At 34.6% G+C, this 15000-nt stretch overlaps 1 protein-coding gene across 9 annotated transcripts in view; it reads left to right on the forward strand.

Annotated features, from left to right (window-relative positions):
* Nucleotides 1–15000, forward strand: part of LOC125042232 (protein sidekick-like) — a 203999-nt gene that overhangs the window by 180057 nt on the left and 8942 nt on the right. For 5 of the 9 annotated variants that reach the window (XM_047637743.1, XM_047637744.1, XM_047637747.1 and 2 more), the window contains exons 8-31: nt 1–87; nt 720–788; nt 2148–2267; nt 2879–3034; nt 3244–3473; nt 3629–3824; nt 4291–4476; nt 4804–4982; nt 5964–6222; nt 6414–6605; nt 6782–6978; nt 7097–7306; nt 7416–7670; nt 7991–8222; nt 10775–10903; nt 11054–11224; nt 11541–11721; nt 11901–12116; nt 12316–12541; nt 12961–13155; nt 13347–13511; nt 13665–14034; nt 14543–14661; nt 14792–14951. The exon at nt 1–87 is cut by the window's left edge and continues 41 nt beyond it. In XM_047637743.1, coding sequence (XP_047493699.1) covers nt 1–87; nt 720–788; nt 2148–2267; nt 2879–3034; nt 3244–3473; nt 3629–3824; nt 4291–4476; nt 4804–4982; nt 5964–6222; nt 6414–6605; nt 6782–6978; nt 7097–7306; nt 7416–7670; nt 7991–8222; nt 10775–10903; nt 11054–11224; nt 11541–11721; nt 11901–12116; nt 12316–12541; nt 12961–13155; nt 13347–13511; nt 13665–14034; nt 14543–14661; nt 14792–14951 — 4500 coding nt within the window. The remainder of the gene's footprint in view (nt 88–719; nt 789–2147; nt 2268–2878; nt 3035–3243; nt 3474–3628; nt 3825–4290; nt 4477–4803; nt 4983–5963; nt 6223–6413; nt 6606–6781; nt 6979–7096; nt 7307–7415; nt 7671–7990; nt 8223–10774; nt 10904–11053; nt 11225–11540; nt 11722–11900; nt 12117–12315; nt 12542–12960; nt 13156–13346; nt 13512–13664; nt 14035–14542; nt 14662–14791; nt 14952–15000) is intronic. The other 4 variants (XM_047637749.1, XM_047637751.1, XM_047637752.1 and 1 more) reach the window with 1 other exon arrangement.

Consider the following 15000-nt stretch of genomic DNA (forward strand, 5'->3'; position numbering starts at 1 on the left):
TTCAAGTGAATGACACAGGAATGTTCCAGTGTCTAGCTTCTAATGAGGCTGGAGAAGCTTCTGCCTATACATGGCTGAAGGTCAAGAGTAAGTACTTGAATCTCTGTGTATATTCTGGTAAACATAAGCTGTAGTTTTTAAAAAGATAATAAGGATTTTGGTGTTGGGTTAAACATTTATGCTGCATGATTTTGGATATAAACTTGGTTTAGCCTTGAGTTTTTAAAATGTGATGGTACTTGTCATGTCTTATTAAATGGAATATATATATATTTTTTTTTCACACATAAACTCCTTTCAGTAGGTAGCGCCTTCATAAACATAGGGGTTTTGTTTTCAGTGGTAGTTATCAAAATGAATTGCATGCTGGTTTTTTTTTTAACTAATATTACTTTTGTTTTCTTTGGTTCATCATTCAGTTTTATGTGAGTATCAAATGACCACAATGTAAATTAGTTCCTTATTTATGCACATTTAATATTTTTTTGTTTGGAAGTAAATTGCACATTGATTAGGCCCCTTATTATTTGTGTAGTAAAAACCTATCTTTTCATTTTCAGTATTAATTTTCTTTTTCTTATTTTTGTTTTGTTTCTAATTTTTTTTATGATTATTTTTTTCCTAATCTGAAGATAGTATATATGATAAACCTTGAATACAAAGTCAGCTAGTCTGTAGTGTTCCATTCCTGAATGACATTTTCTACGGTTTCCTGGCAGCGTGGTGGGGCGACCTTCCTCCTAAGCGTGTACTCAGGTCCCTAAATGCAAGGGCCATTGCTCGCTATCGTAAGAATTGTACTAACAAGTGCATGTGTCTGTTTCCACAGATGTTCTCTTATCAGCTGTTGCATGTTAGGAGCATGGGTTGGTTTGGGGTATTCTGTGGCTTATGGATCTTTTGTGTTGAAAAACCTGCATTTGCTGGTCTGTTTTGCTTTTTGTGTTGACTAGCCTTCTGCACAAGGAAAATGCAAGGAGGCACTGTGTTGTTTTTATATTATACATTTGTAACTATTAAATGTAGGCTGTCACACGCTGTAGTTCTCATTCACTTGTGGTAAGTTTATATTTAGTTAATTAACTGTATTAAAGAGATTTTGTCTAAGAGTTAGGCAGTATCTGTATATATTTTGTGAGATAGTTTTAAATAGACTGTAAATATATATCACAGGTAATATTGAATATATTTTAAAGTGAACTTGAAATATTTGACATCACTTGTTAGGATCTGTATGTATTTTTGTAAATCACCTTGTTAACTATTTAATTATCAGTTTAAAAGAGGATGATTGAAATTAGCTTTTTATACATATTTAATCTTAATATGTAAGAAAGTCTGTGTCCTGTACAACAAGATACATAACTAAGAGTGTCCTACTAGACTCTGTATTATAAAATTTTCTATATGCTTTCTGTGTTTCATAGCCACAATAAAGCTTGGTCCCATGTCAATGCTCTTCAGGATTCTTGATAATTTCACCCACTTTGGTGCTGTGTATTCCATGTTATTTTCAGTGTATATATGCTTTTTGTGTCATAACAGGCCTGTTGTTTTCTCATGATTTTCAAGGCTGTTATAAGATGCTGATTTTCTTTATTCTTACCAAATGAAAAATACCATGAGCATAATTATTTACCATGTAAGGTTCGTTTTTGGCTGAGTATTTACATTACTAATTTTTAGAATGTTTGCACATATTTGAATACTGTAGAGAATAATGTTTGTTTTCTGATTCATAGAATTCATAGGTTTAGTTTAATACATTACTACACTTGTATTAGGTTAATTGCTTGAAGTGATCTAATAATTTGTGTTTTATAGAAAGTGTTGAACTAATGGATATGATAAATTAGTTAATGTTTTGAGTAGTTCCACTTACAGTTAATAAGGATAGTTTTTCTTATGCTATTCAGTTCATCAAAATTCAGTAACAAAAACTACAAATTGTTTTATTGAAGATATACATCTGATTTTGAAGAATAAACAGAAGATCCTTTTATCTACAGAATATATCTTTCATCTTATATGAAAATCAGTACCTTCAAAGATTATGCATTATTCATAATGACTACAAGCCAAAGAAGAAATTAACTTAGGTTTCAGTATATGGCATTGTGGTTGCTTATATAAATCTTAATTTTCAGCCTCTGCTCCTGTCATGCTCGTAGAACCTCAGAACATGACAGTCTTAGATGGGCAGGATGCCACGATGACTTGTCGTGCAGGAGGGGCTCCAACACCCAATATCACCTGGTTCTTTAATGGTAATGTAGTGGGTGTGACTGTTCTTCTATGTCAGATATTTTGCCACTTCACTTTTCCTTATTACCAGATGTGATGTTTTTGGTGATATTTCAAAAACTTTGTATCACATAGTTCCTTTACTGTTGGATTTTGATATTTGTAAACTCTTTGGATGACTTAACTCAGTTGGACAAAGTTCATCTAATGTTTTATACATTAGATCAAGGTTCTTAACCTGTGGTCCATGGATGGGTTCAGGTGAATAATAATATCTGTATTAGTGTTTTTTTTTTCTTAAGGTTTTTTAATGATAGTATGTGTATCTCATATATTGATAAGACAATCATGATGTGTTTATGTAAATATTTCTGGGGAAAGGGTCTATAACTTTCATCATATTTTTAAAGGGCCATTACTTTAAAAATGTTAAGAACCTTAGGCTGTTACAAGCTTTTATTAAGTCCTTTACAGATAGGACATGAGTAGGATGTAACTGGGACTCTAGTTTATAAGAATAAAAATGTTACTGCAACTGACATAATTTTTGTTTCAGTAGTATTTAACTGAAACTTTTTCTTATGAGTAAAGATGTTATTATAACTGACCTGTTTTTTATTCTTGTTTTCAATAGATAATGATGAATTATTTGAAAATGGACACTATGAAATCCTTGCTTCTGGGGATCTTCTCATTGTTGGAGTTCGTACATCGGATGAAGGAAAATATACGTGTATGCGCGCCAACGAAGCTGGCTCTGTATCAGGGGATGCTTGGCTGTCTATTTTAGGTGAGTCTTAATTCTTTTCCTGTACAATGATTATATATATCCCTTAATAGAAAGATATGTTATTGTAATTTTCTTTATTATAGATATTTTACTTTAACTGATCTCCAAATGAATATATGCTCTGCTTTATTATTTGTTTAGAGATTCTTTACAAATGTTAAACATTTCAGAGATGCCTGATTATTATTATCATTTTTTTTGTCTTTCAGTCAAAACTCACATAATACAACCTCCTGTTGATACACGAGTCATTCTTGGGCGGGTCGCATCCTTGCAGTGTAAAGTGTCTCATGCTCCTTCAGTGTCAGTTGATATTCATTGGTATCATGAAAAGAATCACATTGACCCAAATGGGACTCCAAGAATCAGCATTCGGCAAGATGGAACACTGGAGATCCAAGAGGCTCGGGCTGCTGATGTTGGCCAGTATACGTGCATGGTGAGGTTACTGAGCCCAGCTCATCTTTTGTTCAGTATGTGACAAAATATAGATATGGAATTCTGTATAATCCTATATTAATATTTTATGTTAATGTTTAACAGTTTTCCATATATTTGACACCTTTAATAAGATTACTATGTAATTGCTTGTAGGTGCGGTCTTCTGGTGGAAATGAAACGCGTTCTGCACGACTGGAAGTGATTGAACTGCCATATGCCCCAACCAGTGTAAAGGCTGAGCGTGCGCCACGGATACCAAAGTCTGTAAGGGTGTCCTGGACTCCTACTTTTGATGGAAATAGCCCCATCATAAAGTTCATTATTCAGAAGAGAGAAGTGCCAGTGGAAGGTAGGTCATATATGCTAAATGTAACTGTTATTGTTCATGTATTAGGTATATATACTGTTTAATGTATGCATTTTTGTATCAGTGATTTGCTATGGGTTTCAAACTGCAGTAATCTGGATATGTTTTTGTCATGTACATTAGAGATAACTGGTACTGTTCTTACATTAGATGTATACAGTGTAATGATATTTTTTTTTTCCTTTTTTTTTTTTTTTTATGATATGCTATGTATTTCTAAATGCATTAAGCTATTAGAAAAAAATGAAGGCAATTTTGTTTTGTTGAACTTTGTTTTACATGTAAAGAAATATGAAAGAAGTTAATATGATATTTAATATATGTATTAATATTAACATTTACAATATATTTATGCAGGCTTTTATAATTTTCAGGTGTAGTTGTGTAATATATGTATTTACATGAACATAATTTATAATATATTCATGTATATCTTAATAATTTACAGGTGTAGTAGATGACTTAGGACTGAATTGGGTAACAGTTCTGACAAATGTGAGTGCAGCCACAAACGAAGCTATTGTGAGTGATCTACGTCCATCCACGGGGTATCAGTTCAGGGTTTCAGCTGTGAACAATGTTGGCGAGGGATCCCCCTCTCAACCAAGCAACACAGTCATTTTGCCGCAAGAGGGTAAGGAAGATTTTGATGTTTTGAGTAATGGGTTATTTTCAGTGGGAGAAATTGTATTTAGATTTAGATTTACTTTATCTATCTCTTTATTTAGTTAGTTATGTTTAACTAAAGGTTATTTGAAATTCATGTTTTTTTTAGATGTTTAGATTGTGGTTGATCTCTTTTGATGGTATGGGAATATTTTGTTTCTCTGTACCATGTAGATCAGGTCTTGCTTAAAAATTAAAAGGAATACTCAAGTATTTGTTCTATGAGGCTGCTGATGTTAAACATGTAATTAGTAAACTAATCAGACCAGAAAATAACAGTCCTTCAATTCTCCAGCTCCCTCTGGCCCACCTCAAGGACTGGTCGGGTCGCCAAGATCATCTACAGAAATTATGATCCAGTGGGAAGCTCCCATGGAGGAGGAACGGAATGGCATGATCCACGGCTACATGGTGCGCTACAGACTCTGGGGCTACAAGGACTCCCAGTGGTATTACAGGAATATCACAAAAGAGGTAATCTTCACAGACCACATATTTATGGCTGCTCCTTTATATTTTGTGTGAGATTTTTGTTGTATTGCAGTGGCTCTTTGTTGGTGAAACTCCACTGTGCCAGTAAAAAAAAAATAACAATTAGAGTTTTATTCTTTTGATTTTATTTGTAAATCCAGAATTAACACGGAATGTTTCAGGAGTGTCATTCTTCTTGATCTTTTGAATATCATCAACCTTGTCTTCACTGTCTTGCTGTCTTTATCATAAAATTGAGACATTCCTTGTTTCCAAGCTTTAAACATTGAACATACACTAAAACATTTAGAATACTTGCCACTTGAATGTAGAAAAGAAAAAAAAAGATGCCTCTTGATAAGTCTGTAACTGTTAAACTTAGTCACACTTATCTTATGAAGCACTGTACTTACTTACTGCACTTACAGAATACATAATCTTGACTTTTTGATGCCTTGATCTTTTTCTGTGTGTATTATTGGTTTGCTTGCATTTTTTAAAGTTTCTGTTTTTCAACTAGACTTATAAGACTGTGCACCGCCTCATTCCGGGCCAGAGTAAGTTCAAGGTATGATGTTTAGGTAGGATGATATATAAGTAGTGAGTTAGATCTAGAAGAAATATATAGATTTTAGATGAATAGAGATAGTCTTAGACATATAGATCTAGAACTCAAATATTTTAGGTGGGACTGTCAGGTAAAGACTTTTAGTACTCAGAAGTGAATGATTTTTAGAGACAAAGGTATAGTAAATAGTAATTTTTTTTATACAATTGAAATAATTTTGTATTAATGTGGTTGTATTTATATAGCAGATGATAAAATACACATTTGGTGATTGTAATCATACTTTATTCAGGCAATTTTGTCTTTCATGTCATCCTTAAAGACTCTTCTAAACTGGCAGTGCAAATTGGCAGAAATTCTTGTATACAAATAATGTACTGATGGTTAATGTTATAATTGCCATTGAATAATTTCAGACGCAACATAACTATCTGATTGGAGGCCTCATCATATGGAAAGATTATGAGATCCAAGTGGCTGCCTACAATGTCAAAGGCGTTGGAGTCTACTCACATGGCATCCGTGTGAAAACTAAAGAAGGCGTTCCTGCTGCGCCTCCAAAAGATGTGAAGGTTGAGGCACTTAGCGCGACTGCAATTAAAGTGATGTGGAAGCCTCCAGATCCTTGGATGATTAATGGAATTAATCAAGGATACAAGTTGCAAGCATGGAAAGGTTTGTGTTTGGGAGTGATATTTTTACATTGAAGTCATGACGATTTGATTGTATTTGACATTAATTATGTAGATATATTTGTGCAGTGTCTATATTTAGAAGTATACATGAAAGATCTTATAGCCAAACTATATCACAGTCTGTATTATGAAGTCTCAGAAATGTTAATGCCTTATCTCCCTTCTTAACAGTCCAACCAGAAGATGGTGCTGAGCCTGATAAGACAACGACAGTGCCGCCAAGTCCGTATCCTGATGCTGTAGAGTCTGCCCAGCTTGTTAATCTTGATAAATACACTGAATACTACATCACTGTCTTGTGCTTCACCCATCCTGGGGATGGCAACAGATCTCAACCCATAAAAATCAGAACTCTTGAAGATGGTATGTGTAATTATAGAACGTTTTTATCTTCAAGAATGAAACAAGTTAGAATTAATAGGAAACATAATTTTTATGGAAATGTTTACTTTATGTATATTTTTGATTTTCTTATTGTTTGTGTACTAGTCATGATAAAAAATCCAGGTAACATTTTTAACTTTTTTTTTTCTTTACAGTGCCAGATACAATAGAGAGCTTGAAGTTTGAAGATATCAGTGACCGTTCTGTGCGAGTTATTTGGTCTGAACCCGAGCAGAGTAATGGCATATTGAAAGGCTATACATTAACTTATATGGTGAAGGACACACCAAGTACAAAAGTCGTTCAGAACTTCACTGCAGATGTCACAACCCACCTGATAACAGATCTGTCTGTAAGTCATAGGAAGTTTTGTTTGTTGTGTAGATTTTTAAGAAATAACGTACTATGTATCATACAGATCAATTCACCAAAAGAATTCAGTTTAACTAATGGTATTTCCATGATTTCAGGCAACCACTTTTTACACCTTTGAGGTCTATGGATGGACCACAGTTGGACCTGGAACACCAGTGACTGCAACCATTCAGTCTGGTGTTGAGCCAGTGCTCCCAGATCCACCTAATCGACTAGCTGTTTCCAATATCCAGGCATTCTCTGTTGTGCTTCAGTTCACCCCTGGTTTTGATGGCAATGCTTCAATATCCAAGTGGACAGTCCAGGTGTGTTATTTTTATTGGAAATATTTTGAACACTAAAAATGAAGACTGGATAATAGAGAATGAATATGGCAGAATTGGGTTATATATAAGCATGTTATTTTATTTCCAGGCTCAGTCATCTCGTAGCAGCACATGGGAAACAGTCTACAGTGTGTCTGCCCCAGATGCCACTACAATCACTGTGCAGAACCTTATTCCCTACACCAATTATCATTTGAGGCTTATTGCTAATAATGTGGTTGGAGCTTCTGCACCCTCTGAGCAGTCACCAGAATTTCAGACTCTGCAGGCAGAACCAGCTCATCCACCATCAAACATGACAGTTCGGGCGATGTCATCCACGCAGTTGCGAGTACGATGGATTGTAAGTATTGTTTATTTTAAGTAAATAATTTTCTTCATATATTTCAGATATAATTGACTTATGATGGAATCCATTATTACCCATATCACAATGATTGTTTTTATTATTAATTTGTATTATTATTGTTGTTGGTATTTGGTAAATTTTCATTAGCATAAGTTTGGAGAAATTATGAGGGAATATGGATCTACCATCCACTTTCAGAGTAGTCATAAACTTTCTCACTTTGTTTCAGTGTTATATGAACTGAAATCTTCATGTTGATACACCAGGAGAAGTGTTCCTTAATTGACACTGGTTTTATTTGTATCTCCCAACAGCCTTTACAACAGTTTGAATGGTATGGAGCACCCCAGGGATATCATATCCGCTACAGACCTGTTGACTGTGAATGTAACTTTGCAGAAGACTTTGTGTATGACAACACTGCCAATTCCCATCAGTTAGTTGGCTTGCAGGAATACACTCTGTATGAGGTCTCCATGGTGGCTGTCAATGACATTGGTCCCTCTACTCCAACACCTCTGGCTGTTGAAAGAACTAGGGAATCAGGTAAAGAACTGTTTTCAATATAGTTATCTCCTTAACAGTTAATGCCAGTCAGTAATTCACTCTCATCTAAAGCTGAGTAATGAATAATAAACACTGGGTTTTTAGATTGGTCATATGCTTTTCTAGAAGCTTGATTAATGAAATTAAACATTTCCTTCTACTTTTGAGTAACAGCTTATGTAAGGAGGCTAAGGTTACTTGGGGGTATGTTATTTTTTATTATTGGCTAGATAACATAAATATAGTAAGCATAGAAGCTACATGTATGGATACTGCACAGCTATATCTGGAAAAAATCTGTATTGCATGTACTTTTCATATTTTACCCATTTCCAGCTCAGTTGGAAAAGAGATTATCTTCTAATTTATTACTGCCATTAGATATACACAGTCCATTTCACTTGGAGTAAGGAAATACAGTAAAAACCTGATTGTTCTTTTGTTTCATGTAGTAAAAAAAAATAGAAACATGGATGGCTTTACTGTATTTAACTTGGGAAAATGTACTGTGTATACCAACTATTTTGATAATTTAAATTGTGCGTTTATGGTAACTTCTTTGAAGTGTTTAATATGGTGGTTTTGCTGAAGTTTAGCCAATAGATTGCTTAAAAATATAGGTAACCTTGAATGAACATTACGTTATGAGGTGTTGAAATATAGTATTATAATGTACTTTTTTACAATTTTTGTTCTGATAGCTTTCCTTTTGTTGGTTAACTGTGTGCTCTCTTTGGCTTGTTTTTAGGCTTTTATTGAATTTGAAAGTTATACAGGACATACACCCTAACCATACTGAAGTTAGAATGTTCAGCTGATGGTTAACTTCCATTTTTATTGGATTGGAAGCAAAGGTATTGGAATGAAATTAGAATAATAAAGAATATCATTAGCAGAGATTGTTTATGGGACTTTTGAGCTGGAATGAACCAAAAAGTGACATTGAGGAATTGAAACGTAAAGGATGACTCTTAACTCGGCATGATTTTCAGACAGACAATACCATAGAGTTGGTCCTTAAAGCACATACCTTTTGCTGTTTGAATTATCTCTTGAATCTTATTTTATCTGGTGTGCCTTTGGACTCATAGTACACTGAGTTATCTTAATTTCCTTTGCTCTTCAAAAGGCACTTATCTTTTATTTATATTAAGGTGAATATTTATGAATTTATTTACAGAACTCAAATATGGATTTACAGGAGCTTTATTTCAGTTCACAGATAGGAGTGGTAGATAGATCATTATTATTGATGTACTATATGACTTTGCAGGAACGGGTTATTGGTCAAAATCAGTTTAGACACAGTTTCTTTGAATAATAGAGGGAGAATAAAGTACAGTTTTTGTTTCAGGAATGTTAGCAATTGAGAATAGGCAGTTTAGATGCCTTGATATAATCATATTTTTACCTATTCAAGTATAAATGAGAAACCAGTAGCGATAGTGTGTCTGCAATTATGACATTTTCAATTATCTTGCTGTGGTGCATGAGGTGCATGGGTTAGAGAAGGCATACTTTTCAATCAGATTGGAGCCTATATTAACACACAATAGGAGTTTCATTTTAAATAAGCTGAAAAAAAATAATTGAAATGGAAAGAATGCAGCTGTGTTGGTTATTATCCCTGCTTCTTTAGTGACACCTCTGCAGTGTCCCTACAACATTTTTTGAAATGATTCATTGGGTTTGCACTGCTTGTAGATACTTATTTGTACATGGTTATATGTTCAACATTTTTAATCTATAGTCAGTGTGTTTCACAATGTTTTTCTTATTTTTCTGAAGCATTTTTTTTTTTTTTAGGAAATCTCAACTTTTGTTTATCAAGATTCCTATAATAAGGGTTTGAGTAATAATCTACTTGATGAGGAAAATGGATATATCAGTGTATATAAAGTAGATATGACATTGTTTAAAGGAGATTTGATATTTGAATTATGAGACACTGAGTATTTGTGTGAGACTTTGGTGAGATGGTACACAGTGAAGAACAGAATATTCCTGTTTTACACTCAGTATGTTTAGTCATATATTGGGCAGTAGAACTTTGTGATATGTCATTCACTAAAATGTCTGAAGTCTAACAAAGGTAGCTAATAGGTTGAGCTTTCACATATCTTGAGTCACTTGAGAACACAGTAGGAATGAATGTTCTTGTTAAGTTTGATTATGTTCTTATACCTCTTCTTGATGTGATTAATGTTTTAGTAGTAACTTTAATATTCTAGTTAGATACTTTATACAGTCAAATTAGCTTAAACATTTTCATCAGTTGCCTATTGCTTTTGATAGGGTGTGATAGTGTGTACCGATTTATGTGTTTTCAGTGCATTGGTCTTTAAGATTGTCAACACATGTTACAGTACTTTTAAATCAATCCAAGACTTTGAAATTAAGTCTTGTAACTAAGTAACAGAAAAAGAGGAAGAAAAAAAATAAAATCATTTATATATTAGATAATGATAACCACACTGTTTTCCATATAATGAATGTGAGATGTAATTCACCTGACATATGCTATATCATATGTAAATATTTGTATTTTCCAGTTCCAAGTGCAGGGCCAGATGGTGTCAGTGCCAATGCCACTACATCGACAACCATTGTTGTAAGATGGAAAGAAGTGCCAAAAATCCATCAGAATGGTATAATTGAGGGATACAAAGTAGTTTATGTTGGTAAGTTGTGATTTCTATCATGTGTGCTTTACTTTGACAACAGAAAAAATTGTTTTATAATAAGGTTTCATAATATCTATGGGAAGTATTTTATAATAGGGCTGCATAATATCTATGGAGGGTATTTTATTCTCTCTCTTACACTTCCAGGAAAGAACATGAAGCCTCAGGAAAAGATTATCCCTAACAACAACACCTTTGCTGCAACCATTACCCAGCTTCGAAAGTATTACCAGTATACCATTCAGGTCTTGGCTTACACTAGAAAGGGGGATGGGGCTCTGTCGACTCCTCCCCTGCTTGTCCAGACCCATGATGATGGTAAGTGTTCTTTGATTTGATATAGGTGAATATGATGTCTTTTATATGAAATTATAGATTATACTGATACTTGTACTCCTTTTTAGATGTTTAGTTTGTGAATGAATGTTGATTTGCAGTGTAATTAATCTTAGATTCCATGACCTATTGTTTTGTAGTGCAAATTGCATTTTTACATTTTGTCTCTCTGGAAATTGTAGAGACTGTCAATGATCATTATATTTTGTTTTTATTTTTTATTTTTGTATCACAGAATAAAATGAACATGCTGATATCCATGTCTTATAATACTGTATTGTGTGTTTTTCCCCAACAGTTCCTGGACCACCATCAGACATCTCCTTCCCAGATGTGACTTTCACTTCTGCACGGATAATCTGGGATGAACCAAAAGAACCTAATGGAGAAATTACAGCATATTCTATTGTGTACCACCTTGCAGATAGCACTGATGTGAACAATACTCTGGAGTTTGGTCACACAGAAAGGACTTATAAGTAGGTGTTCTTAATAGTGTGTTTAGTGTTTTCTCTTTTTTGCACATAGGAAGTACTCTTTATAGGTGTGTATTTTATGTATTTAAAGAAGAAAAAAAATTGCTTTAAAGTGCAGCTACTTCAGTCAGCCTGTTTTTCTGAAAGGAAAATCTAATCATTTCCTCCTTTTTCTTTTACAGGGCTATTGGATTAAAACCACAGAGTTATTATATGTTCTTGGTTAGAGCACGCACTCGACTAGGTTTAGGCAGAGCTGTGAGGGCACCCGTTTACACCACCAACAACAGAGAGTTCCCTGCTCCCCCATCAAGGCCATCTGTGTCTCATTCTCAGATTACTTCTACATCTATCACTTTCTCATGGAACCCAGGCAGAGATGGCTTTGCTCCCATCAGGTATATGCAGCATTAAAACTATATTTGTATTTGTTGTAGGCCATAAGGAAGTGTCATAGTTGTGATAAGCAGATGTATTACTTTTTTATTGATTAAGGTTGCTTTTATACTTCCCTTTTTCCAGATTTCTGCAGTAGTCAATATTGGGGTTCAAATAGAAAGAGGCTTTTCTATGCTGACACTTAATTTTTACCCACAGGTATTACACAGTACAATACACGGAAGGAAACAATGGTTGGCAAACTATAGAAGAGAGAATAGATTACTCAGCAACCAGCTACACTGCCCCAAACTTGAAGCCTTTCACTCCCTACACATTTAGACTCCAAGCAACAAATGACATAGGGCCAAGTGGCTGGAGTGATAGCAGTATTGAGGTCAGGACACTGCCAGCTGCACCCACAGAACATCCCACTGACATCAAGGTTGGTCTTAGAGCTTTCTTTTCACACCTGCTTTGATTTTGTTACTCTTTACATACAGCCAATCATAGTCGTGTGTTTGGCTGTTGTTAGCAGTGTTTCATCTATGGCTGAATGTTTTACCCAATAACTACAATTTAATGGGATCTAAAGGGTTTTACTCTGATAAAATGAGTTCCTGGAAAGTCTAGGAAAAACAAATATAATCTTCCCTAGATTGGTTGGAGTAGCTCAGAATGAGATGCCCTAATGGCATTTAGGGCATATGGGAGTATTACACACCCAAATTAAACAAAGCTTTCTCATTTTATGATATATATTGGAGCTACACACATTCATCTATATGATATATGTTGAAGCTTTCAGGTTAAAAGGTACATATTATCATTGAAAATAATACTATTCAAATGTCTTTGCTTCAGGTCATCCCAATAACGACTAACAGTGTACGAGTGGAATGGACGCCCCTTTTCCCAGACTCCTGGAGCGGTGATGCAAAAACTGGAGGGTACCGGGTCAAATATCGGAAAATATCTGATATACCCACAGCCTTTAATATGCAGCATGAAGAGTTACAGAATACTCTAGCAAGGGAAGTTGTATTACAAGATCTCCAGGTATGTTGAAGTTTTTAGTATGTGCAATTAGTTTTCTGAAAGTGGACAATATTTTATCAGTAATGTTTCATTTTGTTTGTGTTTGCTTTTCCTTTAATTATTAGGATAAGTGACTTGAATAATTCATAGAGTTTTACTTTTTACATTACGTGGTCTTGATTTTACTAAAATGTAACCTTGTGTCTTTTCAGCGTGATATGAATTATGAAGTGTTAGTAGTAGCTTTCAACAGCCAGGGAGAATCTCCACCATCAGCTCCAATCACAGTATATGTTGGGGAAGCTGTTCCTACAGGGAAGCCCAAAAATGTGAATGCTGAGCCTGTTACTTCAACAGAAATAAAAGTAACATGGGAAGTAAGTAGATTTTTTCTTTTTTTTTACTACATATATTATTTTCTGACTGATCTTTTTTCTTCAATTACAAAATTATGAAACTTATTGTAGTGATATAATAGTAACTTGTGAATGAAAATGATTTTACTTTGTAATTCACCATTTTCTAAACAGCCGCCAGAGGAACAAGAACAGAATGGAGAGCTTCTAGGGTACAAGATATTCTTCCGAAGTGAGAAAGACCCAGAAGGAACTGAAGAGATTGAAGTAGTGGGAGCTGGAACCACCAGCTATGAACTCCTGTACTTGGACATGTACACGAGATACATCATCACCATCCTCTGCTTCAACCCAGCTGGCGACGGACCAAAGTCAGACCCAGTTTATGTGAGGACACTGCAGGATCTGCCTGGTCCTGTTGCCAACCTCAGTTTCACAGACATAACCATGAATAGCTTGAAAGTGGTTTGGGATTCCCCTGCAAGACCTAACGGGGAGATTGTGGGATACCTTGTTACTTATGTGACAGCCAGACCAGATGAGAGTGAGTTCTTGAGCATCCTTTTGGTGTTGTGTTCTGATAATATTCTGAATTTATTTTGTAGACAGGGCATTTGATTTCTAAAAGTTGTTTTTGCTTTTAAAAGAATTATTTTCTAACAAAAAAAAGTTAAGCTGTATGTTAACCCTTTCACTGAGAAGGACTCCATTGGAGGTTCACACCTAGTTACACCTAACTGACACAGACACCCTTTGATGTCCATAATCAAAATTATTGATGCCAGAACTAAAAGAAATTACAAACTTCAAATATATATTTTTTTCATAAGGAATATTGTAAAATACCTCACTTGCCTTATTTTCAAGTAATTGTTTGCACATGTGCTATGAGAAGGAACATTCAAAAATGCTACAAATGTTTTTTTTTTTTTTTTTAGAAAATACATAAATGCAAAGGGAATACATATGATTTCAAAGTGCATCAGTGAAAGGGTTAAAGAAGCTCCATATTAGTTACTTCCATGGATATTTAACACCTTCTCTTTCTCCAGACTTTAGTAAACAAGTGAAACAGAAGGTTGGAACTCCATATTTACTGGTTACATCACTGGAAGAAGAGGTCACCTATGAATTCAATGTCAAAGCACAAACTATAGATTATGGGCCAGAGGTAAGTCATAAGGATAGAGCATTTGTGTTTTTCACAGTCAAAAATTTGTCTTGTACAAGTATTTATGAGAACAGAAGCAGGAAAATATTCCCATTAGCTATTATTGTACATCAAATGAACCCTCCTCCAGGTAAAGGCCAATGTGACTACTGGACCACAGCCGGGATCACCAGCCAGGCCAAAGGACCTGACACTTACCAAGACTGTATCGAGTGTGACACTGCACTGGCGCAACAGTCACTCAGGGAAAGGCTCTATTCTCGGCTATTACATTGAAGCAAAAAAAATAGGTATGACTACATTGTACAGTAGTATTTGAAGGATAATGAACTCTGTTAG

The sequence above is a fragment of the Penaeus chinensis genome, chromosome 31 (assembly GCF_019202785.1).
Source record: "Penaeus chinensis breed Huanghai No. 1 chromosome 31, ASM1920278v2, whole genome shotgun sequence".
Lineage (NCBI taxonomy): Eukaryota > Metazoa > Arthropoda > Malacostraca > Decapoda > Penaeidae > Penaeus > Penaeus chinensis.